We start from the raw sequence: 14,948 nt of genomic DNA, 5'->3' as shown, positions 1-14,948 counted from the left end.
GCATCATATATAACTTATCACGTATCAGGAAATTTACATATGAATTTCTAGACACCTTATTGGAGGAGAGAACAACAATTGCAAAACTCTTTCAAACTGAAACAGAAGATATTAGTCTTTAGCAATGTGGAATAAAATAGGAATTCCCAAGTCTTTCTGTAGTCCAAACAATGATCACTGCTGGCTTCCACGGGATGAAACTTAACATCTCCAAATCGCTTTCTGATGTAAAATTTATCTTTAATTTTATGTTAAATTAACTTGTATTGAGGCTTTTTGAGGGATATCTACAAGTCTTTGATCCCATAAGTGAATACTCTGAAGACCAAAGAACCCAGGCAAGAATCACTATGCTGGACCCAGACTATAATGTTTGGTCATAAAATTTATGTGTAAGTATTTCATAAACTTAATTCTGTAGGGTTGTTGTTGCTGTTTGTTATTACTGCTAGCCATTGTATCTTAAAAAATAATTCAAATGTAACTTTAATAATAAAATTTAAAAATCAATTTTAGGAACTAGCTGTCTGGGCCAAAGTGGTTTGACTCTTGTGCTAAGGTAATAATGATTAAGAGTAAGCACTTTCCAGCCATTCTGCCTTCCTCAGATTAATGTCTTTATTACTATGAAAATGACCAGAGTCCCTTGGGCTCAGCTTCCCAACCAGAGAGTCAGCCAACCCCACTCTGCTTCTGGCATTCAGCAAGGCCCCAGGCAGCATTCACTTCTGTCACTGAATGTGACGACCTTGCCCTTGCATGTTTGAAAACCCCAAGGAAGGAGAGAGATGGAGACTTTTCTTTTCATATCTGGTAGTTCAGATATTGTTGAAATAATTTAAAACTAGATCATATAAAGTTCACATAGAAGCCAAAAGGAGGAGCTAAACTGGAAACCCCGACAAAATCAGTTGTTCAGATGCTAACAGTGCTGGAATGTAAACGCTGGGAGCAAGCTGTGGTTTGGGCCGTTTCCTCCTGAGATTTGTAGGGAAGTTTGAACAGCCTCCAGCAACCTGCGTGTTTTAATGAAGGCTGTATCATCTTTCATGGATGAAAATTCCTCTCTGTGTGTGTGTGTGTGTTTTTAGAATTTATTTACTAGCAACTAAAAGGGCCTTCTTCTCACCTTTAGTGCTTCCATGCCAGCCCGGATGACAGGAGCAAAGACGGTCTCATTTTCATTAGAGTCTGCAAACATCTCTGGAATCTGGTCCAATAAACTGCAAGAAATGAATGAGCAAAAGGTTTTAAATATTTAGCATATTTGTAATAAACATCAGGAAATAAATCAAGAACACTTCAGGCCTAAGTACATATGGTGTTTTTTTTACACTGAACACCTGTGGGTGACTTTCAGAGGTTATTCCTCAAGGAATGATATCCTGGCATGATTTGGCACCAAAATTTATGATTTGGTTGGAACATTTACAAAATCACACTCTATAGATTTTTTTTCTACTTACTACATTTCTGATCTCTTAGACTATAGATTATGGAACAGTGGCTATATCATCACCAAGTACTCTCATGCACACTCAGGAAATAACTCCCTTGCATTGCCTTCCAGCAAAGAGAAGGGACTGGTAGGGCTGAGTATGTGTACTAAAAAAATTCCTCCTTTTAGATACCAGTCTGCAATGAAAAGAGACAGAACTAACACAAATAATAGAGTTTTATAATCCATGTGTTAAAGCCCCCTTGCTAATGACAAAACAAAATATGTGTGATTGAATCAAAACATTAAAAAAGAGAAAGACAAATTATCATATGATATCACTTGCATGTGGAATCTAAAAAAATGGTACAAATGAACCTATTTACAAAACAAAAATAGTCACAGATGTAGAAAACAAACTTATGGTTACCAAGGGGGGAAAGAGGTGGGGAGGGGTAACTTGGAGATTGGGATGGACATATACACACTACTATGTATAAAACAGATAGCTAATAAGGACCTACTGCATAGCCCAGGGACCTCTACTCAGTGCTCTGTAATGACCTACATGGGAACAGAATCTAAAAAAGAGTGGATACAGGGATATGTATAACTGATTCCCTCTGCTGTACGGCAGAAACTAACACACCATTGTAAACCAACTCTACTCCAATAAAGATTAATTTAAAAAAAACAGACAACTGATTAGGATCTAAATTATAAAGCACTCGATACTTACTTGTGAATCACAGATTGGGATTCTTGATAGCTGACAAGGAAACCATCCAACAGAGGAACAAAGACCTCGCTGACGTCAGTCACCACCATCATCTGGGGCCGTGCCAAAGTGCTCTTTACGTTAAAGAAATGGAGGACTTTGTTGTACGTGATGAAACCGACTCGAAGTGAGGAAGTCTCTTCCTGACCTTCCCTATGAGAGAGGAAAAAAGGGTTTGACGTTCTTCCATGAAGTCCTGAGAGAGTGGCTTCTATGAGAAATTCAGTAAGAACACATTCTATAAAATATACAGAAGACATGTGTAAAGGTTTGGTCTTAATTATTGTTTACAGGATATAGATAATACTGAGTCACAGTGGTAGGGGATGGGAGATACTACAAAACTAACTTAAGTTGATTTAAAAAAATTCTCAAAAATCTAGGTAAAAAACCAAATAGATATTATGAAAACATGTGCTCATATTTTCTACTATTTATTCTAACCACAGCAATTACAAGGTGCTTTTTTTTCCCCCCCGCAAACAAGCTAGGATTATTACAGTCTTTAGAAACAAAGCTCTCAGAAGTCACCAGAAGGTCAGAGTAACAAATGGCATATCTGAAGCAAGAGAAAGGCATATTCAGATTACGAACAGGACAGCTATTTTTATCAAGAAAGGACTTGCTCCTCCTGTGTGATTTTTTTTTTACACATTCTCAAGACTCTCAATAGAAAATGGGCTAGATTTTGAAAGCTATATACCATATAAACATACTGTGTAAATACTAAAATAAATCACATATACGAATTGACAATGTTATTCTTATTAGGTAAATCTCCAAACAAAACATAAAAAAAAATTTTTTTTTTTAGTAAAATTTTTTTTGAGGAATTCCAGGACAAGGCCTTAATCTTCCTGAAAGGAGTACAAAGGCATGAATATTGCTGTTAAAGTCTATACTGAGTATATTCAGAGTTGAGTGGTCTAGACTCGTTTTTATTCTGTCTCTCTTCCCCCTCCCTCCTTCCACACCCCCTCCTAAAAAACCACACCTCGACACCACTGATATTCTTACTCATTTTCAGCAGTGGATATAACATAGTGCTCAGCGGCTACATGAAAGCCATTTTCTTTGACCCTTAGACATCGGTAAAACTTATTTTGCTTCGGGGACAACTGTTGTGAAAAAGAACCTAGTTTGCTCAGTTTCTACATTTTGCACATAGCCTAAAGAGCTACTTGAGTACAAGAGAAAGGACAATGGAAGTGTCCGAAGTTCCCACCGAAGACTTCCCAATTTCCTTGATGTTTCAGCAGAGTACAGGCTGACAAACTATTCACTTTAAACTCTGTTCTAGTTCTTCTCTACTTACTTTGCTAACTGAGGACATTTGCTCTTCATTGTGGCCTTGATAAATGGCTGGGCAGTTTAAATAGATCCTCATAATCCCAAAAGCACTTGGTAAATGTTTACATTTTGGACTCTTGCAAAATTTTTAGAAATGGGAATCCTTATCCCTTGTAGCTACACATACACAGACTTGACACACATACACACACACACACACACACCCTCCACAATCTAAACTGTATGACTTTATGCAACAAACGACTATACTATATTGTATCCGTGTTCCCCTTCCCCCTCCCTATTTATTAGAATTTTACTCTTCAAGGCTAAGCACAAATCCTCCTTCTGTGAAGCCTCCCCTGATGCTACCAACCAGAAGTTATTTCCTCTTCCTAAATTTCTACAACTCATTCACATTTGGCTCTTGGTAGAAAGTGCCTTTTAGTTAACATTTCAGGAATCCCTGACAATAAACCAATAAAGGGCAGGGCTCAAGGCTTACACCCTCTGCTCCTGGAGGGTCAAGGACAACGTGGAGAAGAATAGAGGTCTCGTTGAGGATGACTGTCATGATGTGGGACACTGTCTGAGAGGGCAAGTTAGAACCCAAACTGATAAACTGATTTGTCTGTATCCCTTCTCAGCTCCCGTGGAGTGACGTCGCCTTGGTAGTTTAAAATCAGCCCAGCTGGAAGTATTTATACCACAGGAATGAGCAAACACTACAAATCAAGGCTTTATTTATTTGAGAGCCAGTTTTCCAGCACACCACTGGTTAAGCTCCTATTTCCCAGTAAACCTTTTACTACATAGGGTGAAAAATGCCCAGCAAATCATGAAGGGGATTTATTCCTTTTAATAGTTAATCTGGAGTCAACCAAGGCAAAAGACACAGAAGAAAAATTAAAGAGAAGAATCTGGATTGCTATTCCCCATTGGATTTGGACATTTTTAGTGATGGGAAAAGAGTATCCTGGGATTCATAGGGTTCACTTATAATCTAATTAACATTTTTTATAAACATCTAATCAGGACATCTCACATTATTACAAAATAGTAGTAGTGTTTCCATTGGAACAACTCTTTTTAAATTTGAGAAACAAAGAACTATCCTAAAATGTTCTTTTTCAACAGTATAGCTGCCCTGTTACATCATATCCACGAGAAAACAAAACCTCAGTCTCTCCTTCGATTCTACACAAATTTTGTAAAGTTATATAAGGGATATCTTAATAAAGAACATGTTTTGTTCCATTTTTCAATGACCCCCTTCCCTCAACAGTTGCCCCTATTATTATAATGGAATGAATCTGACAGAGCAACACTGAAGATATTAGTAACTGGAAGAACCAGAATATTCCAAAATCAAGCATTTTGAACATCTTAGCTACAGCAGCATTAAAAGCAAACAACCAGAAAAAAGTCCGAGAGTTTGATCTGAGTAACGAGTGAAGCACTTAAAATCTTTTCTTTCCTGTTCCAGAGAAGTCAGACAGAAAATTCTGGCAACCTGGCAATATCAAAGATGCAAATTCAAAGTTAAAGAGTAGGAATGGGCTTTCCCTTTTCAAAAGATTAGCTGAGAGATGAACATACCTTAGATATTAATCAAGACTTATATACTATGCTTTAAAAACACTGCTTTAGTTCACAGAAGTAAATCAGATTGATGGCAATCTTACCATCGAAAATATAAAGTTATACATACACGCAGCCCAAAATAAATTTCAGGGGAGAAAAGAAAAAACAGATTTGTTTTAAAAGATAAAGAAAGAGAAGGTATTTTGGTTTGAATAAAAACTTTCAAGAGAGTTACTTGAAAAGTGGCGGGGAATGGCCAGCAGTATTCTCCCCCCCACTCGCCATCTCTTGCCAAAGCCACACTTCTGCTCCAATGGGATATAAAGGTCATGATGACACCTAACAGTGTGATTTCATAACTTGCATCAATAGGTTACAAGCTTCATACCATCAGTGTGTTGAAAAGAAACAAGGGGTTGGTGAAGTGACTATGAAAATAGGTTATGAGAAACTAATTTGAACCAGTTTGAAAAGAGAGAGAGAGAGAGAGAGAGAGAGAGAGACCACTTCCAGAAATTAGAGTAGTTTGCTTTCATACAACTCAAGTTCAAAATTCAGATGTAGTGTTAAAGCAGCCCTGGGGGAGGTCTGTGATCAAATATGCCATTTTAGGCAGAAAGTCCATACTTGTCAAGTGTCCCTGAGAATGGGGTCACAGAAACTATAGTCACAATAGTCGGCAGGCATCAGAGGCCTTTCTTTTGCCCCATCTTCAACTTGCTCCCAGCTCATTCTTCATTGTGGAATTCAGTTTGAAATCACCTCAATGTTTTTTAAACATCCCCACTGCTTTTCCAAACCATCCTTGAGAATATTATGACTTCAGCTTCATGGATACAAACAAAACTACTCCTGGGAGGTCCAGAGTTCGCTCAACTGAGCCTCACAGGCAACCCAAGCACCAGCCACATGTGGAACAAATACAGAGGAGTGGGCACCCGAGGACCTGGGGAGACCTAGGGGCTGCGGACAACTCGCCCCTCAAAGCATCCCCGTTCAGAACAGAGGTTGCTTATGTTCAGAACATAGGGAGGGGTGGAAGATGCTAAGACTGGTGCAGACACTAGGTTTCAGACAGACAATCTTTTCTAACCTCTTTTATTTTCTTAAGCATGTCATCTGCTCATAAAGGAAAGCTTTCTCCCTGCTCACAAGTCTCCTTACTAGAAGCTAGTTCCCAGCCTAAACAACTAGTTTATATATGACAAAACATAGTCATGTTTTCTAATATACCTTTCCACCTTTCCTTTTATGTGCTGCCCCCTGCAACAGCAGGACAAATGATGTACCCTGTGTCCTTAAGTTACAGGACATAGAGGCAGGAAAGCTGCAGAGGGGTTAGACAGGGTACTATAAGGGCAAAAGGGAATTTGGCCAAAAAGCCACGGGGCCTGCCATGAGACAACAGTTCAGTTTCCTGGCATCCCTTAGAACTCTCTACCATGCCCAGCAACCTACCCGTTTCTGCTGGAAAATCAATGTTTTTGAAAAGTGAATAACAGACTTCCAAGGCCTTTTCCACCACACTGCTGGGATTCTCCTTATGATCTAGAATGGATTTTTTGAATGTTGTTTACCGTGGCATTATTTCTTATCAGTTGTGTTTCTTTTTCTCTGTACAAAAGATCACTCTGATTTTTTAAGGTTTGATGCTGTTTATAATTGTTTATAAATTATAAACAATTATCCGATGTCCCCATTAGCAAAAGAGACCAACGGGCCATTCAGCACTTGTTTTCTGGCCAATATACTAATTCAGCAATATCGTATGAGTTACAAAAAGAATGGCAGTTCCCTTACTTCGGAAGTTTTTCCAGCACAGTCTTCAGTTCTTCACATATGAGCTTCACAAGTCCATTCTTAATGTTACTATAAGAAACATCAATCATGAAGATAAAGGCTGGTGGGTTGGGAGGCTTATTCTTCTACAAGAAAGCAAACAAGTCACACACATATAATTATAATGTACATACATTTCATAATCAAATTAAAACCCCCAGAAACTCTTTAAGGTCATCAGACATCTAATTTAATATAACATGTGTGGAATTAAATCATTTTCTGGAACAGTCTCTGATGCTGTAAAAAAGATAAAAGCTGTTTATTTTCCAGGCTATGACCTGGGTCCCACTATTGAATCAGACAGGATTATGACAGCTAGCAGAGAAAGGCTCAGAAGACCTTATTACCACAATTCCCCAAAGGTGAGTACAGTCTTGGGGTGACCTCGCTTAGAACACTCTGCCTTAGGGAAAGAAATATGTCTGGAACCCTGGCAAACTGTGGCCCCAAAATAGTACAAAACTATAATTAGTGTTTGTTTTTGAAACTGAAGTAAAACTTCATTAACTTGATATCACCATTTTCAACTCTCTTCCTTTATAAGCTCTTCAAAGATATGAAATTAAATACTAAAATGTAATTGTATACTTAAAAAATTGTGCTGTATTATTAAATATGTACCTGTTCCTTACATATTTATGGTAAAAAAAAAATTGAATGCTGGGCCTTTTCTCTGTTTAAAACAATCACTACAACATAAGGCAGCTGCTACATAAATGTTTTGTAGCTTTTGGTCCCTTTACTGGCTGGTGTTCAAACAGCTCTTAGGAAGCAATTCTTCAGTTGGATCTTACAAAATATTTAGAAAATAGAACCACAGGCAAACAACTTCAGTGACTCACACTAGAGAGTAAAGAATTAAGGCTAATCTTTGTGATAAATGAAAAAAACATTCTAGATTAAATTTTAACTGTTACAATTATAAAATGAGATGACACTATCTCCAAATTAAGTTACTAATTCATCCTATGTCCACTATAGGGCTAGATGTAACGTTCCTCTAATAAAAGTCTTTCATTTGAAAAAAGGAAAAAAATTGTAGGACTTGAAAATTATCAACCTGAAAACTTCATTGCTTTGCCACATCCAAAATCAGACCAACAAAGAAATGTAAGAACTCTGTTGCTGTCTACATAAGCAATGATTTTTAAATAATTAATTAATTCATTCATTCATTTTTGGCTGTGTTGGGTCTTTGTTGCCGCGCGTGGGCTTTCTCTAGTTGCGGCCAGTGCGGGTTACTCTTCGTTGTGGTGCGGGGGCTTCTCATTGCGGTGGCTTCTCTTGTTGCAGAGCACGGGCCCTAGGTGCGCAGGTTCAGTAGTTGTGGCTCGCGGGCTCTAGAGCACAGGCTCAGTAGTTGTGGCGCAGGGGCTTAGTTGCTCCATGGCATGTGGGATCTTCCCGGACCAGGGCTTGAACCTGTGTCCCCTGCACTGGCAGGCGGATTCTTAACCACTGCACCACCAGGGAAGTCCCGTGAGCAATGATTTTTATTGCAAACCATTCCTGATTCCCACCTAATCTAATTCATAACAGACACTTATGCTGATTTACACAGAATGAAAATAACAATCGTTTCCACTAATTAAACCAAAACCTGTGACCAATCCAAATGTGGCATACCATTCTTACATTCTCTCCTAAGTTCAGCATCACCAGTTCCCCACTGAATATTTTTGATATCTCCAACCTACACGTTTCTACAGAATGCTTCACCGTAACTTGTTTTCTATGTATGCAAAACTAATACATCACTCCTCTATAAATAACATTCTCTTCCAATATCTCTATCAATAACATCACTACATGTCAACCCAAAGGCTTGAAAACATGAAATTAGATTTGACTATTCCTTTTCTTTCCATCACCAAGTCCCATTGATTTATTCTTTCAAAATGCTTCTTTCACATGTTTTACCCCATCCCCACTCTTAACCACCCGGAAGTCTGTCATCCTGCACCTAGTACTGGCTTTATCCCTGGCTGCCTTAATCGATCACTCTACCCATTCAATCCAGCTGGCTTTGTCCGGCCAACCTTAGCATGCATGAACTCTATAACCTGGTTTACCGTGACATCTTGAAGCTCACAGATCTCCTGGCTGAAAACTACAGTGATCTGAAATAAAACCCGGCTCTCATCCTCAATCTCTCTTATCTCTACAATTTTCGGCCTGGCAGACCACTTTCCCTTTTTCAGCTGCCGAGGCACCGTGGTGTCATTTCCTCTCCCACTTTTCTGACTGCTGCTTCTGTTTTTCATTTTGTTATCTTTCTCCAAAGGATACCCTCTTCTCTTTCCTTACCACATGCTCCATCACAGAATCTCACTTGCTCATTTTTAACCAGCACCTCTCTGTAGGTGACCCCTCAGATTCTCTCCGCATGGTGGGTCTTCTGAGCTCCCGAGCAGCATTCCAATCAACCACAGCACACCTCCACAGCAAGGTCCCGCCAGCACCTTACACTCAAAATCTTAGAAGTGAAGACAACATTTCTCCCACTATGCTGGCCTATTCTACAAGGAACTTACAGAAAATATGATCCTCCAGAATGCTCTGGGCTTGACGCCTCATTTCCTCTGTGGAATTGTTCATCCCCCTTGCTATCCACACCTAGTTAATTGTGAAGCCCTCAGCGGCTCCTTCTTGCTCCAGTACCCAAATTCAGACCCTCATTTTCATCCTTTTTAAAAACTATTTTCAACTGTGGTAAAATACACAGAATATAATTCACCATCTTAACCATTTTTAAGTGTGCAGTTCAATGGTTTCAAGTACATTTTCGTTGTTGTGCAACCGTCACCACCATCCATTTCTAGAACTCTTTCTATCCTGCGGAAACGGAAACTTTGTACCCCTTAAACAATCATTTACCATTTCCCCCCCTCTCCAGCCCTGGGAACCATCTTTCTACATTTCTACTTTCTGTCTCTATGAACTGGACTACTCTAGGTACTTCATAAAAATAAAATCATACAGTATTTGTCGTTTATGTGATTGGCTTATTTCTCTTAGCATAACGTCCTGAACATTCATCCGTGTTGTGGCATACGTCAGAATTTCCTTCCTTTTTAAGGCTTAATAATATTGCATGGTATGTATATTCCACATTTTGTTTATCCATTCATCCATCTATGGATATTTGGGTTGCTTCTACCTTTTGGCTATTGTGACTAATGCTATTATGAACATGGGTGTGAAAATATCTCTTTGAGACTCTCTTTTCAATTATTTTGAGTATATACCCAGAAGGAGAATTGCTGGATCATTTGGAAATTCAGTTTTCAATTTTTTGAGGAATTGTTATATTACCCTCATTTTCTCTTGTTTCGGCTACTACATTAATTTTTTTTTAACATCTTTATTGGAGTATAATTGCTTTACAATGGTGTGTTAGTTTCTGCTTTATAACAAAGTGAATCAGTTATACATATACATATGTTCCCATATCTCTTCCCTCTTGCGTCTTGCTCCCTCCCACCCTCCCTATTCCCACCCCTCTAGGTGGTCACAAAGCACCAAGCTGATCTCCCTGTGCTATGCGGCTGCTTCCCATTAGCTATCTATTTTATGTTTGGTAGTGTATATATGTCCATGCCGCTCTCTAACTTTGTCCCAGCTTACCCTTCCCCCTCCCCATATCCTCAAGTCCATTCTCTAGTAGGTCTGTGTCTTTATTCCCGTCTTACCCCTAGGTTCTTCGTGACATTTTAATTTTTTTCTTAGATTTTATATATATGTGTTAGCATATGGTATTTGTCTTTCTCTTTCTGACTTACTTCACTCTGTATGACAGACTCTAGGTCCATCCACCTCACTACAAATAACTCAATTTCATTTCTTTTTATGGCTGAGTAATATTCCATTGTATGTATGTGCCACATCTTCTTTACCCATTCATCTGATGATGGACACTTAGGTTATTTCCATCTCCTGGCTATTGTAAATAGAGCTGCAATGAACATTTTGGTACATGACTCTTTTTGAATTTTGGTTTTCTCAGGGTATATGCCCAGTAGTGGCATTGCTGGGTCGTATGGTAGTTCTATTTTTAGTTTTTTAAGGAACCTCCATACTGTTCTCCATAGTGGCTGTACCAATTCACATTCCCACCAGCAGTGCAAGAGTTTTCCCTTTTCTCCACACCCTCTCCAGCATTTATTGTTTGTAGATTTTTTGATGATGGCCATTCTGACCGGTGTGAGATGATATCTCATTGTAGTTTTGATTTGCATTTCTCTAATGATTAATGATGTTGAGCATTCTTTCATGTGTTTGTTGGCAATCTGTATATCTTCTTTGGAGAAATTTCTATTTAGGTCTTCTGCCCATTTTTGGATTGGGTTGTTTGTTTTTTTGTTATTGAGCTGCATGAGCTGCTTGTAAATTTTGGAGATTAATAACTTCTAATACCTACCTCCCTACCTCCAATCTCCCTCCTCTCATTATACAGACTGCTATCAGAATAAACTATCCAAGGCACAAGATAGATCCCAAGGCTACTGCCTCTGAGGACAGGAAGTTTACTGAGTCCCCAGAGCCAAGCACAGAGCATGGCTCAAGAGAGCGCTCAATACTGTTAGATGAGTGAATGAATGTGTAGATGGATGGACGGATTAATAGAAACAACTCCCACTTTGCCTTTAATTGTCCTCAAGGCCTACTGAATTAGTACAATCCTTCAATGGCCTGGCATTTGAGACTCCCCATAATACTCATTTAGCAAACACGTATAAAAGCCTAAGAGATCAAAGCTCTGATGCCAAGCCTAGTGGAAAATAAAAGGATAGTCTGTGTTTCAAAACAATTTCCCAGCTTTACTTCCTATTATGCCCCAATACACATTCCTCCAACTAATTTAAGTGTTTGTCATTTTCAAAACATTTTCTATCCAGAAGTCCCAATCTAGTGGGTGTGGGCCAAGAAAAGTATTTCCTTGGCTGGAAAAGTGTTTCATTTGGCATAGTGTTTTAAAAAATATTTGAATTTGAATGTGCTTTGGGGGAAGGGGGAATATACGCTCCAACTATCCTAGTCTCTATACTAGGTCCCCATCACTCATCTACAAAGCCCCCCATAGCCCCTGAAGAAACTGGAGTAAGTTGCAAATACCTCTGAGAAACTGCTTCTGCTTACCATTTAGTTTCCACTTCTCTGCTCGTGGTTTAACCAACTCAAATGTCACTTACACTTAGAACCCTTCCCTGATTCACCAAATCATAAATTATTGCTCATCTGTTTTCTTATGGCACTCTGACTATTCTATTCTTACAGCATTTATCATATTATTTATATCATAATTATATACTTTAATTATCAGGTCTATGCATGGTAAGGACTTTGAGATCAGGTTCATATTCTTGCTAATCTTATTATCACTCACAAACACAGCCAAAGTGCCTTGGACATGCTAGGTATATAATAAATGTCAAAGTGAACTAAAATTAAGTGGAGAAACTACATTTTTATTTAGGAAAAAAAAGCAGGCTGGCTTGGAATGAGATTTTACCTTTCGGGTACACTTTATATGTAGATAGATATATTCCGTAAACTTCTAAGTGAAAAACTGTCAGTTATTAGACAGAGCTGGGTCTTCTTTTCCAGGGGAACTCCATGGTGATTTTGTAAATACATGCCTACATATCCATAGTGACAGAGAAATAGGGGTTCTGTGGTTATTTTCTATATGTATGGCCTGAGGTTGGTACTTAACCTCTCTAAGCCTCAGTTTCCCCACATCATGGTGATACTCACCACATGACGTCACTATGAGAACTAAATGATACAATATATAGAAAGCACTTAGCACAGAGCATCACACATAGTGAATGTTCAATGAATGTTAATTCTATTGTCTAAAATTGGCATTAAGATTATCTAAAATGAATAGGAAAAATGTTATTTTGTAATTCTCCTTTAAGTTTGTATGGTATTAAAAAATACACATACCAATTATATAAGCTCTTATTCATCACCCAAATCCCTAAGGCAATTCATTATTATTCTTCATTTACATTTTAAGGTATAATTAAATTTGAAGATATTAAGAGTTCTTTTATTATGAACCTTATTTGGAATAATAAAAGGAAGATTAACCTTACAAAAAACTCTTCAAAATGTACAGTTTTTATTTGGTTCCTTGCCTGCTCTGTGAGCTTTCCCATCAATTAGACATCTGGAACATTTCCAGATAAAAGAGTTTGAAGATACTGAGACTTTTGTTCCCAGAAATAGATTTGACTCCCTGCCTAAGTTTCTGCTAAGAAAAGCATAAAATCAAGATAATATAGCCTTTTTGGCAGAGAACTGGAAAGTCAGAGCATAGTTAGATTTACACTACAGTTGCAAAGATGAGTGAATAAATTTTCCATCACTAGATACAATGGCTTTATTACATTTAATTAGAACTTCAAATGTTTATGTTCTGCCTGATCATTCTCCTTCAGTCAACAACAGTAAAGGACAAATAAACTGTCCAAAAGTAACTGGTATTTTAGGACAATTTTTGTTGTTTTGTTTTTTTCTGTGCCTGAAATAAATCATTTGTACCAAAAATGTTCTTATGTTTCCCAAAATATGTTCAAATGTTACAGTTAAAACTAAGAAAGTGTTAATTCGTCTTTAATAACTAGTTGAAAAACTCATACAAAATACTAAAATAAATGCAAAACGTATGTTAATTGGAAAACATTTTAAAACCCACTCAGTTGAAAAAACTAGTTAGGAATAATGTTCTTTGTAATTTATATTCAATACAACATGGACTGGTCCCCTAGCAAATATCTAGGAAAGAAATCTGTGGGTCAGAGGCTATTTTCTGAGGACTGGGCACTAGGAGGCATTCATTTGTGGAAAAGGAAGTAAGTCAGAATGATTCTGTTTCTTCAAGTCTACACAGGTACTTCAGATACAAGCTGAAATCGGAACCAATACTCACAAAGATATTTTCAAATCACTGAAGAATTTGAAAGATATTCAAGATATCCATAATGATGTCACTATCACGATGACGCTGGAGAAGGGAAACAGCCAGCCCTGGGAATAGCGACCCACCTGCAAATTCATTCACTCATTCACTCGCTCATTCATTCATTCATCCACATGCATTGATCAACTGCCTACGCTGTGGCAGGCACTATGATAGATGCTGTAAAGACAGCTAGGACAAGATTCTTGTCCCCAAGGATATCAGAATCTAGGAAGAGGGAAAATATAGGAAGATTTAAATTCTATGGGGATAACTGCTAAAACAGACATATGGACCAAATTATATGGGGAAAAAAATCAGAAGATTTAGTAAATAACAACCACGATGAAGTCAGAGAAAGGTGTGTGCACATTCACACACACTCACATAAAACAAAATTTCAGCCAGGGATTAGAGAATAAGTAGGAGTTTGCTAGGTGGGGTATGTATAGATGTAACAGGAGGATGGAAAGGTAGTTGGGTCAAAAGAGCATCTTAGATAAAAGCATGGAGTTGTACAGGGGAGTGATGTGTTCAGAGTACATGAGCCAGAATTTTCTACAACTGAAGATGTAGCTAAGGTGGTAGCTAACGGTCTTATAAAGAAACTTAAATTTTTGAATTTAATTTTTTAGATTAAGGTAGTGGGGGGAGTCTCATGGTTACATTTTAAAGCAAGGAAACCAGAGGCCAGGATCCCAGGCTGCTGAAACAGTCTCAGGGAGACTCTGAGAGCCTAAATCACTGCGATGACAGGTGGAGTGGAGAAGGAGCTACAGAAACACGTCAATAGTCTTACTGACCATATCAGCTGAGCTTCTGCCTTGGAAGGGAAATTTTTCTGAGATGATTGACAGAACAAGTAAGGCAGAGGCACTATATGAAACTGCTGCATTAAGAACCTAGCGGAGGGACTTCCCTGGCAATCCGGTGGTTAAGACTTCGCCTTCCGATGCAGGGCGTGTGGATTCAATCCCTGGTCGGGGAGTTACGATCCCACGTGCCTCGCATCCAGAAAAACCAAAAAACATAAAACAGAAGCAATA

General features: G+C 38.3%; 1 protein-coding gene across 4 annotated transcripts in view; it reads right to left on the bottom strand.

The window, feature by feature from the left end:
• SEC24D (SEC24 homolog D, COPII component) overlaps positions 1–14,948 on the bottom strand; it is a 110,246-nt gene that overhangs the window by 23,962 nt on the left and 71,336 nt on the right. For all 4 annotated transcript variants that reach the window (XM_022596445.3, XM_022596446.3, XM_089911292.1 and 1 more), the window contains 3 exons: positions 6,891–7,015; positions 2,178–2,369; positions 1,130–1,223 (listed from right to left, as the gene is read on the bottom strand). In XM_022596445.3, coding sequence (XP_022452153.2) covers positions 1,130–1,223; positions 2,178–2,369; positions 6,891–7,015 — 411 coding nt within the window. The remainder of the gene's footprint in view (positions 1–1,129; positions 1,224–2,177; positions 2,370–6,890; positions 7,016–14,948) is intronic.

This window comes from Delphinapterus leucas, chromosome 5, assembly GCF_059928025.1.
Source record: "Delphinapterus leucas isolate spDelLeu-1000000601 "Yukka" chromosome 5, BTC_Dleu_Yukka2, whole genome shotgun sequence".
Lineage (NCBI taxonomy): Eukaryota > Metazoa > Chordata > Mammalia > Artiodactyla > Monodontidae > Delphinapterus > Delphinapterus leucas.
The sequence above is the reverse complement of the archived record's forward strand: the minus strand, read 5'-3'. Positions and strand labels throughout refer to the sequence as shown.